Source organism: Magnusiomyces paraingens (assembly GCF_902498895.1).
Source record: "Magnusiomyces paraingens strain CBS 517.90 genome assembly, contig: contig5, whole genome shotgun sequence".
NCBI classification, from domain to species: domain Eukaryota; kingdom Fungi; phylum Ascomycota; class Dipodascomycetes; order Dipodascales; family Dipodascaceae; genus Magnusiomyces; species Magnusiomyces paraingens.
Genome location: NW_022474071.1, coordinates 182,501 through 196,201, shown reverse-complemented (window position 1 = coordinate 196,201; position 13,701 = coordinate 182,501). Strand labels below are relative to the sequence as shown.

Here is a 13,701-nt window from a genome sequence, read left to right as displayed (position 1 = left end):
TGCAGTTATATTATATCTATTGTGACTTTTAAGAATTTTCTGATATAAAAAAAAGATTGAAGCGTAGAATAATATTCAGGGGAGCTCCTGGGTTATATAGTAATTTAAGTTGGAATAAAGATGGTTTACTAAACTTATTACTAAGCTTATTTTCATCTTTAGATTAAACAGATGGAGTAAGGTTATTCCGTGGGTCACATTAATATGGGGTAATTAGATTTTTATTAAAGTTTATGATTTACAGTACCTCATGAGGTAAAAAAACTTACTAAATCTAACTGTTGTTTAACAACATTTCACAAGAAAAAAAAACTTGAAGAAAAGTATAAAAGTAATATAAAGTTAATTTTCCAGTTGCTTTCCTTTCTTGGTGAAAGTATGGGAGGATACATGTTATTTGAATCCCGTGATATTTTGACAATCAAGAAAGCTGACACTTCTGTTCAGTCAACAGGTAATTTCTGGCCGTATCTTTGGTCGAGAGGAATAATAAATACACTATGTTGATGATAACAAGTGTAAATAGGTCGTGTATATTTTGGGACCAACAAACCGGATTCACCTGTTCCTCCTAAGCTAGTATCAGAGCCCAACTTCCAGGGATAACCAAGATTTACAGACCGAAACAGCTTGTACTCAAATGATATACCTTATAACAGTTTATCAAAGTTGAATACGTGTGAAGACAACATAATAGTCAATGAGATTATTTTACTTTAAAAAAAACCTCACTTTGATATAAAAAAAAATCCCGATTTCTGTAGATAATGCTGCACATGTAGAAAATTTGCTACAAGTTAAGGACGATCTCAGCACTATTTAAGGGATTGCTTCCTGGACAGTGGGACTTTTACTATTACTTACCAATACTTAAGTCAGCCATTTTGTATGGTAATAGAATTGTTTCTGCCCCTTGGGATGGGCCAAAGCATAAAATGCTCAATTTCCGACTGGAGTTTCTTTGTGCAAAAAATAGAAAAAGCAAGGTTCATCTGGCTTACCCTGATAAAACTTAACCTTTTTTAAGTCATGGAAACAGAATGAGGAAGACCATTTTTTGAGTGTTTCTTTTTTTGACTACCGATTTGTAAAATCATAATCATATAATTATACAGTATTCACTTTATACAATATTGAGGGTTGTTTATATAAAATGCATAACAATGGTTTAATAGCTATGTTTGAAAAAGAAAAAAATTTTGAGGGAAAAAAGTTTCAAGCACAAGCATGTTAATGTTTTTTCAATCATCAGCCCCGCCTGCCTATTGTCATAGAGTGCCTCTGGGCCCCGTGACATGAGTGGTTAGGGTTAGGTATGCCAAGTGGCAACATAACCAGTGATGAAGTGTCATCACTACAACCACTACCACCACCATCAGCATAGCAGGATAAGACTACGATCAAGAGGAACTGAGTCTATCTTAAGATCAAAGGTACGAGAGATTGAACTAAGCTGATGAAACCTGGGACTAATCATATGTAGACTATTAACCTTAATCAATAACTATAACTTATAACTCAAATCACAACCAAGTTACCCCGAGAACACGACACCTATCAAAATGGGTATCAGGAACAGCTAATACTAGCTGTTTTTTTGTAGAAAAATGGGCTTAGTTAGGATAAAAAAGGAAGTATTTTGATTTTCATGAACTATTGGAACAAAAAGGGGGTTGACAGCAAAAAGAATAATTTGGTGTACTTAAGTGAAAAATGCTTTGCTATTAGAGGTAATGGATACATTGAGTTGGTTATTTTGCTAGTTCTTTTTTTTTTTTTTGAACCTATTTGCCCGATGAAAAGACGGTTGAATGAAGGTCTATTGGCACAAATAGTAATATAATGGCTTTAGAATTAGATTTATTTTGACCTATTACCGATGTTCCTATACCTTTTATTAAGATATCAATACCATAAAGACTGAATTTTTTTTGACGGGATACTTTTGTAAACAAAATGCTATTTGTTAACTTATTAAGAACGTGTTTTTTTTGTTATTTTTGTTATTTTTGTTATTTTTGTTATTTTTGTTATTTTTGTTATTTTTATTATTTCGTTTTGTTTTATTTTATCTCGTTAATTGTTGTTTATTACTCAAATTCAAAGTTGTTAGTTCCGTGAAGGAAAACCAAATTGAGCAAAAGCGATGCTAAGCCTCTATATCCCTAAGCCCCTAAGCCCCTAAGCCCCGTTAGTTTTCCTAAAGAGGAAATAAAATAAAGTTTCTAACACTAAAAAATGAAAAATCCTCCTCGAGAAAACATATTGTTTAGGTAATTGCTTTATAATGAAACCAAAAAAACAGTTGAGGAAGCTAGAAAAGTAGTTCTTCGAGATACCAACTTGTTAAATTTTAAGTTCTAGAATTTTGGCCTAGACTTATGCATTTTGTAAAGATTGGGTATAATATCCACATATAGTCTGATATTTAAAAAAAGTTCTTATTATTTTTCACTCCTTTACATAGCCTCCATGTTATTAAATTCATTGAATATTTTATTTGAGTCTATTTTTAGGAATTCACAAGGAGTATTTTCTGCAGAAAGGTTTCTAACGTGTCACAGCTCCCATAGGACAACTAACTTAGATTGGTGTTAAACATGGGCAAGCAGAGGGAGAAAATAAAAAGAAAAGTGGTGGTAATGGTGCCAGATGCTTACAAATGCAAAACTGTCATTGGCTAAAAGAGTTGACATGGTTTTTAGTAAAAAAAATACTTCCAAAAGGAAAAGTTGACCTCCTCGAGAACCGCCAAGAAATGAGATGAGATAGCTTATCCAAAAAAAAATATACATAAAAAATAAAATGAAAAAAGAAAAAAGCGGGTGAAAAATCTACGAAATCGATTACTACTATGAAAAGCACTGATCATGTTAAACTGTAAAGTGTTTCTAATGCTGTATCGATTGATTTAAAAGCAATAACTTTCGTCTATTCTTTCCTGGGGAACTATTATATCTATGGAAATAGACTTTCTCCAAGTGGTTCATAAGTTTACACTGGTGGACTTTTACTTTATCAATACTTATATAATGATCATGCAACAATAAAAGAAAAATACTACCATGTGCTTAAGTAAATTTTTTAAGTAACCTCTTGACTGCTAATCTACCTTTGATTTATATACAGCTATGTTTATCGAACTTGTTTAATCTTTCAAACCTTTAATCTTTAAAACAATAAAATAAAATAAAACCTCTAAATGAATCTGTAAAAAAAATTTTTAAAAAAAAGAGCTGTATGTTTTCTAGAATTGTCAATTAATTGAATGGAATTATTGTTTGAAATTACACAGTATTAATTAAAACATATCATCTGTAGTCAGTCTATTATAAAAAAAAATATTTAAGAATGGTTGGATTTTTTGAAAATAAACTTAAAAGTGATTTGAATTCCATTAAAATAAAAGAAAAAATAAGAACTTTTGTGAGTCTACTGAATATATCTAACAGATATCCAAGCCACGATGTGACAATAACATGTGGTAAACGAAAGTTTGCCCATTAGGTCCAAAGCAACAATTAACAAAGGTTGGTCACTTTTTTGTCTTTGGGGAACTTATTTCCGAGCGGCGTAAAAATTGTTCAAATATTTCATAGTAAGCAGCAACTAGTAATTATTATGTAAATTTGAAGGCTGTAAAGTTTCTTTACTATTCTCTTATTATTTGGGTATATCTGGTTTATACTAAAAAGGGGGCCAACAACTTATTTGATTTCAGAAATTTATTGATGAAACAAATGTCTTTTAAAAAAAAAAAGCTAGCTTCAAAATTTAATAATGATCAATAATCCTTTTTTTTTTTAAAATAGGCTAGTTTCTAAGTTGAATGCAATATTTCTTTTATAAAAAGTTAAGTAAATTTTAAATGAAGATTATATACTCAAATTATTTTTCCTTTTACTCTTTGGTATTAAAACGATTTAGAAAATTAAAGACTCAAAAAAAAAAAGTTCAAGAAAATTTAAAGGCCTGACATTAAATTTCTTTTAAATATAAATATCTCTGATATTCCCCTTAAATTTATTTATAAACAGATTCTAAAAAGCTCACCAATATTTTATAAACTAAACCAACATGAAAATCATTTTTATTCCTTTTTTATTTTGGACATCAACTGTTCTAGCAGATGCTGGAGATGACACACTTTTTCTTGCTTGTTTAAATCTAGTCGGTCCATATAATTATGCTTGTGACGGTAGAGACATACTTTCTGATGAAAACACTGCCAGTCCATGTGATTGTTATAGCCCTGCTTTTCTGGCAACTTATGTTGACTGTGTTAACAATGTTCAAAAAGGAAACCAAAAAAGGGCTCTTGAAAGTCTTATTATTAATTGTGCGGATTCAAATACCCGCAATGATCTTACTTCCGAATATCTTAAAGAAATCTATCTGAATGAAACAAACAATTTCATTAATTTTACAACATACGATAATCAAACAGAAACTTTTAATCCTCTTCGGTTTTCTATAGATGATATCAATTTGTATTATCGTTCATATAGTTCCGATGCATATTCACTTTATTCCAGTCAGCTTTATGGGTACGTTAAAATTTTCAAGTAACCTTATCATCTTAAGTTTTCATCTAACATAAACAGTGGTCTCATGAACGCTTACTTTGCTGGGGTTCTGGCGATAGCTACAATCTCCAATTTGTTGCGACACTGCACACCAGGGTTTATCCATTCCATTTCTCAATATCGAACTGTACTTTGGGTACGTCAAAACTTTGCTAATCCTGCCCTCATCTTACAAACACAATGTCCCAGTCAAATGGGGTATAATCAACATGTCACTTCCAACACGCGCTCAGGGATGGGTTCTAGCAGGCTACATTTGCATGTTTATTATTTTTATGTTTATCAAGTATGATATTTTTGAAGGTGATGTTCTTTATTCGACAAAAAGAGAGGAGCTACTTCAATTTGTTGCAGAGCGAAGTGGAATTATTGCTGTAACTCAATTTCCACTTCTTTTTCTATTCGCTGGTCGTAACAATTTTTTACTCTGGGTAACAGGACTTTCTTATGATACAATGAATGTGTATCACCGATGGATTGCTAGAGTCATAGCTGTTGCATCTTTCATTCATGCTGTCTGCTTTAGTTTGTGCTATCAAGACCAAGGAAACTATCCTGGGTTTTTTGAAGAAGATTATGTAAGATGTGGTGTAGCTGCGATTGTTGCGGTATTCCTTCTTATTTTTTTCTCGCTCCGTCATTTTCGCGAACGCGTGTATGAAGTATTTCTTACCCTTCACTGGGCATTTGGTATCGCATTTACAGTTGCCATATGGAGTCACTTAGACGAAGTTGGGTATAGCGAATGGTTATATGCAGCTGTTGGGGTATGGGCTTTTGATCGCGCTTTACGTTTACTTAAAATTGCCCTGAACGGAGTAAAGGCACACGCTAATGCTGAACTCCATCCACAAAACCTTATCAAAATGAAAATCAGATACAAAAATCTTTGGAGGCCTAAAGCAGGAACCTACGTTTTTGTGCATTTTCTTAACATGTGGGGTTTTTGGGAAAGCCATCCTTTTAGTGTTTATCCATCATTTGTTGAAGGGGAACAAGGCATCTTAGTTTTGTGTATGCGTGTCCGCAAAGGTAAAACCCGGGAGATTGAAAAGTATCTTGAGAAACAGCAATACGGTTTTAAAATTCTTCCTGTGTTTATTGACGGGCCTTATGGAAACTCCTTTCCAATTCAAAATTCTGAATCAATTGTTTTTATTTCTGGCGGGATTGGTTTTACAGCTATGTACTCATATGCGTGTAATCTAAAGAACCTCCATCAGAAGGAACAAACCACTTTTATTTGGGTTATTCGAAATAGAGAAAACATTGAAACATTCAAAGAGGAGCTAGCTTATCTGACAAATAACGGCAATTTTAATCTAGTACTTTACATCACTAACGAATCAGTTAGTTTACAAAACCTAAACATCCATGAAATTGAGACCAGTGGTATCAGCGACAAAGGAGGTGAAGAAAATACTGGTGATTTAACTCAAAAAAGATTTCAAATTAATTTTGGAAGACCAAATATTGAATCTATTATGAGCAACGCTATTGCAGAAGCACCAGGTAGTATTGGATTTGCCGTTTGCGGGCCAGAAAGAATGAATGACGATGTGCGATTTTATGGAACTAAGTATATGGGCATGGGTAAGGGCTGCGTCGATGTCTATATAGAGGCATTCAATTGGTAATTGCCAATTAATATATTATAATATTTTTACAACAATTAAATGTTTTAGAGCTGGCTTTTTCTTAATATTTTTGGATATTTTAATAAATTTAATGGAGATATGATAAATATACAGAAGAAAAAGTTAATAAAATAAGCCAGAAGGTTTATATCGTAAGTTCTTTTAAATTTTCATTATTAAAAAAACCTGGAAACGTTTTCTAAAAATAAATGTATAAGAACTTTTCAAAGTCATATACAATATTTTCTTATTTATTTATAGACTAACCAGTTAAACGTTTATTATGAAAATAAAACGAACGGTCAGTTTGGCATAATTGCTTAGAAAATCGTTATCAATTCAATTTATTTTATTTTATAGGAAAAATGATTCCACAGTTTACAAATTGGATAAATGAGAATCAATACTTAAATATATGCAATCATTCAAAATATAATTGAGCTCCTTTTTTCAGTTTCTTATATAGAAAAGGAAATAAGATTGCTAAAACCGGTGAAGCTTACTTCCGAACAAATAAAAACGAATTTCGGTGTTTTGTAGTCAATAGGTTAAACAACTCATTAGGAGATAGAATACTCAGATCAAACCTAATTGTTGTTGAGCTAATCCATCTTCAAAAACTTTTGGCTTTACCTAAATTCTTCAAGAAGCTTTTAAATATTTTTGAATCATGAATGGGAAACTTTCTTGAGATACTTGAAAGCGTATACTCAATTACCTAAAAAAATTCCGCAATACATGGATTTACCAATACATATGTTTAAATATACTTTTAAGGCCATTAGAAATCCGGTCCTCTCATACGCAAATGAAGTTTTGTTACTAAAGAGTTTAGCGAAAAACAAAAAAAAAAAAAAAAAAAATACCGTCTCAGTTCATGGTTCGTAGTTCAGCTATTTCTCTATAGTGGCGATGACCAGCTTTTTATTAGTGGGTGATAATATTAATTTGGAATCAACATCGTTAAGCAGTTTTTCCGTTTAAATGCAAATGAAATGACCATATAAGTTAGAAACGATTATTAATTGGTTAAAATAAAAGACATTCCAAGATCAAATGTAAACAAAGAAAATTTGTAATTTAGAAGTAAAGGGAAGATTACTTGTAGTTAATAACCTAATGAAATTTCTGAATCCGGATTTATCAACTGTGATGTTTGTTAGTGACAAAAGAGATACTGTCCGAGTCATTTAGTGCCGGAACTTAGCAAAACATTCTTGTAAAAGCTAAACATTATTTTTTTTTTTTTGCCTGTATTAAATTTAATGGTTTTGCAACAATCCATTATTAGCTGGTAAAAAAAATTCTAGTTATAATTGAATAAATATCCCTCTATGGTTGTTGGAACATGGAAAGGCTGGTGGAGTGGTGACTGAGTTAACGTATACAAGGAATAGGAGGACCCTCGGTAAAGTGTTTAGTGGTTTTCTCCCCACATTCAAACCAAAATGGGCTTGTGCTTAGATATGATTAATTAGTGATTGTGGCCGTCAGTTGTAACCGTTTTTTATTTCAAATGACTTTAGATTAAATACTTGAGTTAGATATTTTCCAGGTAATAAGTCAATGTACTCCCTGGGCTCTCAATTTTAATTAAACGAGTTAAAATTAGTTAGTTACGACAGCTGTTTAGCCAATCAATATCACATCACGTGATTAATTATTTAAAAATATTTCAGTGTTTCTAGTTTTCTTTTTCAAGTACCAAACAAAAAATAATAACAACAGTTCCAGTTCTCTAAACAAGCTGAAGGTCAGGATCTATAACCTATGACTTAGGAAAGATGGGAAAATGTTGAAAAAAACTTAAGATTTTGAATTCTTAGATTACAATACAATTTGATGTTTAAATATGAGCTAATTATATACTATATATACAAAGTAAAATTTCCCAATAACCTGATCCTATTCAAAAAAAAAAAAAGAATAGTTGATAGTTCATTAACAGGCTTGAGAAGTACATTTTTAATTTTTAAAGTCTAATGTTTGATAGTAAAATATCAGTAAATTGAATACTTTATGAAAATAGAAAAGAGTTAACTGGTCATCTCATTTTAATCAGATAAAACAAAACTTATGAGCTCATCTAATAATTCAAAAGAACAACTAACTATTCACCAATATTTAAGATTATTGTGATTCTACAAAACGAAAAACCCGGACAAACTAATTAACATGCAAACTTTTGATTGAGGAATTAGTACGGAATCAAAGAGAGTTTGTCTAATTACACAATGTAGTTTTACCCAAACGACAATACAATTCAAACTTGGACCAGCTTATAATTTATTCATTCAGTGATAATAGCTTGACTGAGCGTACATACTATTATGTGTTCGAGGACCTTTAGAAGACGATTGTGGGGAGAATTGAATTGAAAGAAAAAAAAAAGAAGAAAAGTAGTTTTGGAGGGGTTCAAAAAACTCGGTAAGTTATATAGTTGTGATATATAGATTTAAGAAGAAGAAAAAGAAACAATTTTTTTTTCAAGATCAGTTGAGATTTTATTATTTTTGAAATATTTCCCCCCAGAATGCAGTGTTGGGAAAAGAAGGTTTGGAGGGGTTCCCCACATGGCTCAACAAGCCTCGGCAGTTTTGCTGACAAAGTGTTAGCCTGATTTTTTTTTTTGTCACCCCCACACTAGATAATTTGTGTACAATATAAATACGAAGACAAATTACGTGGGGAAAAGATTTTAACCTCTTACTATTACTCAAGTCGTTTATTTTCCCCTTCTTTTTCATTATCACTAGTATTAATTCCATTTTTTTTCTTAAAAAAAAAGCATTTATTTCCCTGTCTAACTTAAAAAATATCCAAATAAAAATTCACAATGTCTGTTGAAATACCCGATATCGTCAAGCCACTAGTGTCTCAGCGTGGTCTGGAGACCCTGATTAAGGTCAAGACGTTTGTTGAGGAAGAATGTATTCCTGCTGATAAGCTATACCATGCACAGATCCGTAACGGTGACGAGCGATGGAAGTCAGTTCCTCCTGTGATTGAGGAGCTTAAGGCTAAAGCTAAAGCCCGTGGACTGTGGAACTTGTTTTTGCCCTCGTACTATTCCGAGGGTGCCGGGTTCACGAACCTGGAGTATGGGCTCATGTGCGAGCAAATGGGCCGATCCCATACTGCACCGGAGGCAATGAACTGTGCAGCCCCGGATACTGGCAATATGGAAGTGTTTGCAAGATATGCAAATGAGGCGCAGAAGAAGGAATGGTTAGAGCCGTTGCTGGAGGGCAAGATCAGATCTGCATTTTGCATGACTGAAAGATTTGTTGCTAGTTCTGATGCTCGCAATATTCAGCTTAAAATCACAGTGGATGAGGAGCGCGATGAGTACGTGTTGAATGGAACCAAGTGGTGGGCTTCTGGTGCAGGCGACCCTAGATGCAAGGTGTGGCTGGTCATGGGCAAGATTGTGGATAAGCAGGGCAATGTTTCGACCAACGACGTGTACCGCCAACAGTCAGTCATTATTGTTCCTTCTAATACTCCTGGGTCAGTTGTTGTGAGACCTATGCGTGTTTACGGTTATGATGATGCACCCCATGGCCATTGCGAAATTCAATTTACCAACTGCCGAGTTCCACGCAGCAATATTGTGCTTGGAGAAGGCCGTGGGTTTGAGATTATCCAGGGCCGATTGGGACCTGGCCGTATCCACCACTGCATGCGAACAATTGGAGTTGCGGAGCAAGCATTGAGATGGATGATTTACCGTGCTGCTGATGAGTCGAAGCGCACATTTGGAAAGTTGTTGCGCGAGCATGGTACCATGAATGCCAACATTGCTAAGTCTCGTATTGAAATTGATGCTGCCCGATTGCTTGTTCTTGCAGCAGCACACAAGATGGATGTACAAGGGCCTAAGGCTGCTCTTGTAGACATTGCCAAGGCCAAGGTCACGGCTCCCACGGTTGCATTGACGGTGGTTGATCGTGCAGTGCAATCGTTTGGAGCCATGGGTGTTTCACAGGACACCCCATTGGCATACATGTGGGCTGGGAACAGAACTCTGAGAATTGCTGATGGTCCAGATGAGGTCCATACTGACCAATTGGGACGCCGTGAGTTGCAGCGCGTTAAGGCCATTCAGACTGAGTTTGCCAAACGCGAGGCCAAGGAGGCCGAGTTTATGGCCAAGTTGTGATTGTTGATATGAGCATATATATAAATATAAATATGTTATCCAGTTATATAACCTGGTAAGGAAACATTTATTACTGAGTAAGTAAATGTTATTAGTAAGTTTTGTAAAAAAAAAAAAAAGAAATAAAAATATTAGTTTTTGTTACACAATTTTGTTACAAGTAATTTTTCAAAGCTCGAGAAATTAAAAAAAAATGGTGGTGCAAACCAACACGGCAAGTTAATTTTTGGCCATTTCGTGGTTAGGGTTTCAAAAACAAGATAAAATTGATTTTAGGCTGGTAAAATTAGACAAGATGACCAGCTTAAAATCAATTGTAAAATTAGACAAGATGACCAGCTTAAAATCAATTTTATCTTGTTTTTGAAACCCTAACCACGAAATGGCCAAAAATTAACTTGCCGTGCAAAGAGTTAAACCAACCGCCAGCGAGATGTTGGCAAAACAACAACAAAAAAAAGACCACTTTTTTTTTTTTTTTTTTTTTTTATAAAATCAGATATTTCGATTGAATAGAATTGAATTGAATTTTTAGTTTTTTATTTATTTTATTTTTTTAGTTATAATATTTTATAAAATTCTATTTCTAAAAAAAAAAAAAATCATTAATATTACCAATGATTTAATAGATTTCTAATTTCAAAAGGTTTGAGCAAAGAAAAGCGAGACCAATTTTTTTTTATTTGTTTTTATTTTTTGGTAATTATTTGGGCAACCACTAAAAACGCTTGGATTTTTTCAAAGACTTAATGAGTGGCTCAATTGACACCCAGACAAACAGATAGATATAAAATTTACATACACAACAATGTTTATATTTCTTTTGACGTTTATCATTTTTATAATTTTTATTTTTTTTTTCACATTAGAATAGAAGAAGAAGTAGTAGACAATAAAAAAGAGATGAAAGCGAAGAAAAAAGAGAGATTGAGAGAAATGAAGACAGTTTATACAAATTATTTCTTGGGAGGGTTGTAGATGAATTTTCTAGTCTTAATGGGAGCCCACTTCCATCTCTTAACCCAGATAGAAATAGCCCAAAGGGAGGAGAGGATTATAAGAGCCTTAAGACCAGCACGCTTTCTGTCGTCGTGCTCAGGCTCAGCAGCCCAGTTGAGGAAGTTGACAACATCCTTAGCCATCTGAGAAGTGGTAGCAGGAGTGCCATCTTCGTACTCAACGAGACCGTCAAAGAGAACACGACCCATGGCAATACCACCACCGGGGAAGTAGGGGTTGTAGTTAAGGCCAGGGGCAAGGGTAACACCGGCGGGGGTTTCCTCAGGGTAACCGGTCAAAAGAGCAAAGATGTAGTCGCAGCCACCGTGTCTGGCCTTGACCATAAGAGAAAGATCTGGGGGGAGAGCACCCTGGTTGGCGGCACGAGCAGCCTGCTCGTTGGCGTAAGGAGCGGGCATGTAGTCGGCGAGCTTACCGGCACGCTTGCGGGGGTTACCCTCATCATCGGGTTCGTCGTCGTACTCAAATTCGGCAGCCATAGCGCGGACTTCGTCAGAGGTGTGAGTAACACCGACAAGAGTACGCCAGGCAACGAGGTTAAGGGAGTGGCAGGCAGCACAGACCTCACGGTAAACCTGGTAACCACGGCGCAGGGAGGAGTGGTCAAATGTGGAGAGGGCCTTTTTCTGGTCCCAGTCGTATTCTGGGGCGTGAAGACCGTGCTCGGCATCGGTCATAGCCTGAGCAGGAGTAGCGTAAAGGTGCGCATAGTAGGCGGAAAGACCAACAGCGGTGGCAGAGGCAACAATGGCCTGCTTCGTCAGTCTTGAGGACTGTCTAAGGGCCTAAAGAAAAAAGAACAAGTAGATATGGTTAGAATTGCAATTGCGGTGAGTGGCTGGTTTTTTTTTTAAAGTCGTTATAAAGAGTAAAATGTATAACGCTGCAAGTAAATTAGAGTGTTGATGAGTTGCAAGTAACGAAAATGTTATTGGTAATTGAGAACAAGAAGAAGAAGAAGAAAGATAAAAAGTATACAAGTAGTAATGGGTGTATTAAAGGTACTGTTTGTTTTTCAAAAAGGTCATTTTGGTATTATTATTGTATCATCATAATATATTTTTCAATTAATCAATCAATCAACAGAGAGCAGCAGGGAATACATTTGCAAGAGAAACAAGGACTTTAAAAAACCGGCCGAAACAAGTAGCGAAATGATTATGAACAGGACATACGTTGAATCTGAACATGTAGGGGGATTGATGATGATGGAGGATAGATGGACAAAAGTGCGGGCGAGGCGACTTGGTGAGAGTATAGAAGAAAAAAGAGGAGGAGGAAAAGCAGAAAAAAGAGAGAGAGAGAGAGAAAAAAAAAAAAAAAGGAGGTTTGTGTAAGGTGGGTGGTGTGGATTATTGAATTTAGAGAGGAAAAAAAAAAAAAATTTAAAAGCGTTTTGGCTGGTGGGCCCACTGGTAACTTGCTTAACAAGAAACCTACACCTCCCTCCCTACGGAGACACCATGTGCCGAAGACACTAGGCTTCAAAAGGTTACTTATAATAACAAAAGTTACCACGTTCCTGTATGTTATCCACTTAAGTTCTATTGTAAGGCGAATCTGCGCGGTGGTGATTGGCAGTAGTTACCCGGCATTGCCCGTCCTGCTTATTTGCTGTCGCTGCCATTGGCCGTCGTTGCCTCTTCTGGCGCGTTTGCCTACCACCACCACCACCACTGCCAAAAATAAAAAATAAATAAATAAAAAATAAAAAAAATCTCCACGACAAAAAAAAAAAAAAAAAACCACCACCACCACCACCATGCACGTTACAGAACTAATTTTTTATTAATTAATATGAGATAAAAAAAAATCAATTTAATCATATTAATGATAATAATTCCATATATTTTCACCAACTGTTTTTTTTTTTTTTTTAATTTTTAATGAAAATAATAATAATAAAAAAAAACACGCGTTTAAAAATATTCCTATGGGAAGCACCCTGCCATAATCGCTGGTGATGATGATGTTGTTGTTGTTGTTTAATTAATAATAATAGCTGGCTGGATGGCCGGCCGGCGCTCCGTAAGACTCTTCGCAGCCCATCTAATTGGCCAGTACGGTGTACTGATTGCCATTGGCTAGCATATATTTTTATTTTTTCGTTAATGTTAAAGCCTTACCCAACGTGTTTTATGACAACTTTGTTACAATAACAGCCGTATGACATGGCTAGTTTAAATTCTCAAAGTACTTACTCACCACACTCAAATCAGAACATTTGTTATCAGCTTTAAATATTATTATTTTTGAATATATATATGATACTAACCATTATGTGATAAAAGATTGT

At 34.7% G+C, this 13,701-nt stretch overlaps 3 protein-coding genes across 3 annotated transcripts; 2 read left to right on the top strand and 1 right to left on the bottom strand.

The window, feature by feature from the left end:
• Window positions 1-4,077: 4,077 nt before the first annotated feature.
• SAPINGB_P005720 (uncharacterized protein) lies at window positions 4,078-6,223 on the top strand (the record flags this gene model as incomplete). The annotated part of the gene is made up of 3 exons (XM_032000434.1): window positions 4,078-4,547; window positions 4,605-4,722; window positions 4,820-6,223. The coding sequence occupies 3 exons, from the start codon at window positions 4,078-4,080 to the stop codon at window positions 6,221-6,223; spliced, it is 1,992 nt and encodes a 663-aa protein (XP_031856325.1).
• Window positions 6,224-9,059: 2,836 nt separating this feature from the next.
• On the top strand, window positions 9,060-10,385 carry SAPINGB_P005719 (uncharacterized protein; the record flags this gene model as incomplete). The annotated part of the gene is made up of 1 exon (XM_032000433.1): window positions 9,060-10,385. One exon carries the CDS (start codon window positions 9,060-9,062, stop codon window positions 10,383-10,385), a length of 1,326 nt encoding a protein of 441 aa, XP_031856324.1.
• A 956-nt stretch (window positions 10,386-11,341) lies between these two features.
• Window positions 11,342-12,595, bottom strand: SAPINGB_P005718 (uncharacterized protein; the record flags this gene model as incomplete). Its single annotated transcript, XM_032000432.1, has 2 exons — window positions 11,342-12,190; window positions 12,581-12,595. 2 exons carry the CDS (start codon window positions 12,593-12,595, stop codon window positions 11,342-11,344), a joined length of 864 nt encoding a protein of 287 aa, XP_031856323.1.
• Window positions 12,596-13,701: the final 1,106 nt, after the last annotated feature.